Source organism: Cebus imitator, unplaced genomic scaffold (assembly GCF_001604975.1).
Source record: "Cebus imitator isolate Cc_AM_T3 unplaced genomic scaffold, Cebus_imitator-1.0 Scaffold20, whole genome shotgun sequence".
NCBI classification, from domain to species: Eukaryota; Metazoa; Chordata; class Mammalia; order Primates; family Cebidae; genus Cebus; species Cebus imitator.
In genome coordinates, this window is record NW_016107335.1 from 10886044 (window position 1) to 10890110 (window position 4067).

The following is a 4067-nucleotide window of genomic DNA, read 5'->3' on the forward strand; positions in this document are numbered from 1 at the left end:
AGCTGGAGTCTTGCTTTGCTGCTAGGCTGGAGTGCAGTGGCATGATCTTGGCTCACTACAACCTCTGCTGCCAGAGTTCAAGCAATTCCCCTGCCTCAGCCTCCTTAGTAGCTGGGATTACAGGCTTTCGCCACCATGCCTGTCTGATTTTCATATTATCAGTTGAGTCGGCGTTTCACCATGTTGGCCAGGCTGGTCTCAAACTTCTAACCTCAGATGATTCACCCACCTCAGCCTCTTAAAGTGTTGGGATTACAGATGTGAGCCAACGTGCCTGGCCTGAGTATGGTTTTCTATCATAAGGCATGATTTTAGTCACATACATATTGAGTTCAATGTGATCATTGATTTTGAGCTGTTTATGATTTCCAAGAAAAAACAGCAGAATTATCAAATGAGGGTGATTCCAATGTTAGAATAAACAAGGAATGATTTTTTAAAATGAAATAAGTAAATAGGTGGCTCACGCCTGTAATCCCAGCACTTTGGGAGGCCGAGGCAGGTGGATCACCTGAGGCCAGGAGTGCGACACCAGCCTGACCAATATGGGGAAACCCCTCCTCTACTAAAATACAAAATTAACCAGACGTGCTGGCGCATGCGTATAATCCCAGCTGCTCAGGAGGCTGAGGCAGGAGAATCCCTTGAACCCAGGAAGCAGAGGTTGCGGTGAGGCAGAGGTTGCGGTGAGCCGAGATTGTGCCATTGCACTCCAGCCTGGGAAACAAGAGCAAAACTCCATCTCAAAAAAAACAAAACTACAAAAATAAAACCCAAAACTAAAACCCTATCACAGCCCAACATGGTGGCTTAAGCTTGTAATCCTAGCCCTTTGGGAGGCTGACGTGGGAGGATCGCTTAAAGCCAGCCTAGACGACGAAGAAAGGCCTTATCTCTGCAAAGAGTAAAAAAATTAGCCAGGCATGGTGGTGCACCCCAAGTCACAGCTACTTGGGAGGTTGAGGCATTCCTGCTTGAGGCCAGGAGTTCAAGGTCATAGTGAGCCAGGATCACAACACTGCCTTCTGGCCTGGGCAAAAATGTAAGACCCTAGCTCAAAGAAAAAAAAAAGGCAGAACAAATCACTAAGGCAAATTTCAAACTTTCCTTCCTCTCTTCACTCTTTAGAAAAATCAGTGTTTATTTACAGAACATCCAACTACCTGCAAGCTAAGTGGTGTAAGCACAACAAACGTGCGATCACCGAAAACCCACTGGTTGAAGAGGGACCTTTAGGCAAATAGAAACTGCACTGCCTAATTCTGCCATCTGACCCCACGAGTTTGCCATGGGCTCAGTTGCTGTGCCTTTCTGGAGGCTGGTTTGCTGCTGCAGGAAGGAAACAGGAGAGGAAGCCACCATCACCACACATGGAGATGCAAGGGAAGCCCTGCCCAGCCAGGCCTTACCTCACCAAGCCAGCTGTCTTGCCTTTTGCTCTGGCCTGTGCATAGAGAGCTCGGCCCACAGTTCTCTCCTTAATAGAACTCCTAAATGTCGTGCCATCTACAGTCCTAGAAAATGACAGAAGGCAACCAGTTGGTCAGAATAGTAATCTTTTTTTTTTTCTTCTCAAGGCAGTGTTGTTCTGTGCCCAGGCTGGAGTGCAGTGGTGCGATCTTGGCTCACTGCAGCCTCTGCCTCCTGGGTTCAAGTGATTCTCCTGCCTCAGCCTCCTGAGTAGATGGAATTACAGGCGCGCACCACCACACCCAGCTAATTTTTTGTATTTTTTAGTAGCGACGGGATTTCACCATGTTGGCCAGGCTGGTCTCTAACTGCTGACCTGGTGATCCACCAGCCTTGGCCTCCCAAAGTGTTGGGATTACAGGTGTGAACCACCACACCAGGCCCAGAATAGTGATTATCAAAACAAACAAGAGCAAACAAACGACCCAACAAGGCTGATTTAACGAATGAGGACAATGATCATTTCATGTCTATAAGAAATAAGAAGGGAGGCATTTGACTCATCCACAGACAGGACTTCCTTTACTGGACAGCGTGGCTTGAGGGTGGTTAGGTAGGCTTCCATCCTAAAACCTTTCCCTCGTGTACCATTGTTTGTCTTTAGATTTTTCCTCATTTTTGAATTTTACCTTTTAGATTAAGCATGGTTCTCTTTGGATATTCCCTTCAAATGACAAATGTGACTAGGAGAGGTGACTGATAAATTCCGAATTATCTCATTTCTTTTGGTTCATCAGGTCACTCTGTGAGTTAAGAATTTGGCACAGCTGGCTGAGCGCAGTGGCTCACGCCTGTAATCCCAGCACTTTGGGAGGCTGAGGTGGGCAGATCATGAGGTCAGGAGTTCGAGATCAGCCTGGCCAATATGGTGAAATCCTATTTCTGCTAAAAATGCAAAAAAAAAAAATTATCTAGGCATGGTGGTGTATACCTGTAGTCACAGCTACTCAGGAGGCTGAGGCAGAAGAATCGCTTGAACCCAGGAGGCAGAGGTTGCAGTGAGCTAAGATCATGCCACTGCACTCCAGCCTGGGGAAAGAGTGAGACTCCATTTCAAAGGAAAAATAAAAAAAGAAAAGAAAAAGAAAAAGAAAAAGAATTTGGCATAATAGCTGTGGGGTATGCAAAAGTCTGAATGTTCACGTTCCCCCAAATGTGCATGTTGAGCCTTACTTCCTAGTGCAATGGCATTAGGAGGTGGTCATGAGGGCCCTCCCCTCAAGAATAGCAGCTAGTGCTCTCACAAAAGACTTCAAAGAGTTCTCTCGTCTCTTTCCATCCTGACTGAACCAGGAAACGGGCCCTCACCAGACATGAAATCTTCCAGCACCTTGATCTTGGACTTCCCAGCCTTCAGAACTGTGAGAAATCAATTTCTGCTGTTTATAAGATGCCCATTTTATAGTACTAAGCCCTAGCAGCCAGAGCTGATGAAGACAGAATATTATGCTCCTCTGCAAGGGTGGAAAAGAATAAAGAAAAATGGGGGCAGGTGCCAGTGGGTCCCCTGCCATGCTGGTGTTTATCCAGAAACCACCTCCCTTGGGGACCTGTCTTCTCTGTGTGTCTCATCTCTCTCCACCTTACTTTTAGCTGGCTAGCACCTAAGCCTTACCAAGTAATGGTTGGTCAGAGTGGTAGAATCTGAAATTTTGGAAGTAAATGGGAACTCCTCGTACTTAAATGGGCAGTGTCTTTCCCAAAGAGCAATTTGGAAATGTGTGAAGTTTGGGTTGTTGAGATGACCCGGAAGCGCTGCTGGCATTGGTGGGAGGGCACCAAGAATGTTAGTCATCCCGGAATGTGAGGGATCGCTCCACTGAAGAATTTTCCTGCCCCAAATGACAACAGCACATGTGTTGAGGCGCACTTCTAGGTTTGCCCCTTTGGATGAGAGACATCGGACCCCAGGAGACAGGTGACTCTTGCTGAAGGTCACACTGGTGGTCAAGGCCATCATGCTTCTATCAGATCATAACTAAGCCTCAAAGGCCAAGGAGTCTTTAGGACAAAGGAAATCCCCTCCCATGGAATATTTGGGATCTTGATAAAAAGGTAGAAGGGATATTTTGGCTGGTACATCAGTCTACACAGCTCATTTAAAATTCTTCTCTGGTCTTAAAAGTTCAGCCCAAAACAGAGGGAGATGAAAATAAATGCATGTTTTATGATTCTGTCCTTTGTATGTCAAATCTTCTATGTACTGAGATAGTGAAGAAAGAAAAGAATGAAGGATGGAATACTATGCAGCCATAAAAAGGAATGAGCTCATGTTCTTTGCAGGGACATGTCTAGAGCTGAAAGCCATCATCCTCAGCAAACTAACACAGGAACAGAAAACCAAATGCCACATGTTCTCACTCATAAGTGGGAGCTAAACAATTAGAACACATGGACACAGGAAGGGGAACATCATACACTGGGGCCTGTCACGGGTGCGGGACAAGAGAAGGGAGAGCATTAGGACAAACAGCTGACACGTGCAGGGCTTAAAACCTAGATATGGGCTGATAGGTGTAGCAAACCAACATGGTACATGTGTACCTATGTAACAAACCTACACTTCCTACACTTGTATCCTGGAACTTAAAGTAAAA

At 46.0% G+C, this 4067-nt stretch overlaps 1 protein-coding gene across 1 annotated transcript in view; it reads right to left on the reverse strand.

Moving 5' to 3' along the window:
• ITIH2 (inter-alpha-trypsin inhibitor heavy chain 2) overlaps window positions 1–4067 on the reverse strand; it is a 41666-nt gene that overhangs the window by 29091 nt on the left and 8508 nt on the right. The window contains exon 5 of the mRNA XM_017521154.2: window positions 1410–1514. Within this exon, the coding sequence (XP_017376643.1) occupies window positions 1410–1514 (105 nt within the window). The remainder of the gene's footprint in view (window positions 1–1409; window positions 1515–4067) is intronic.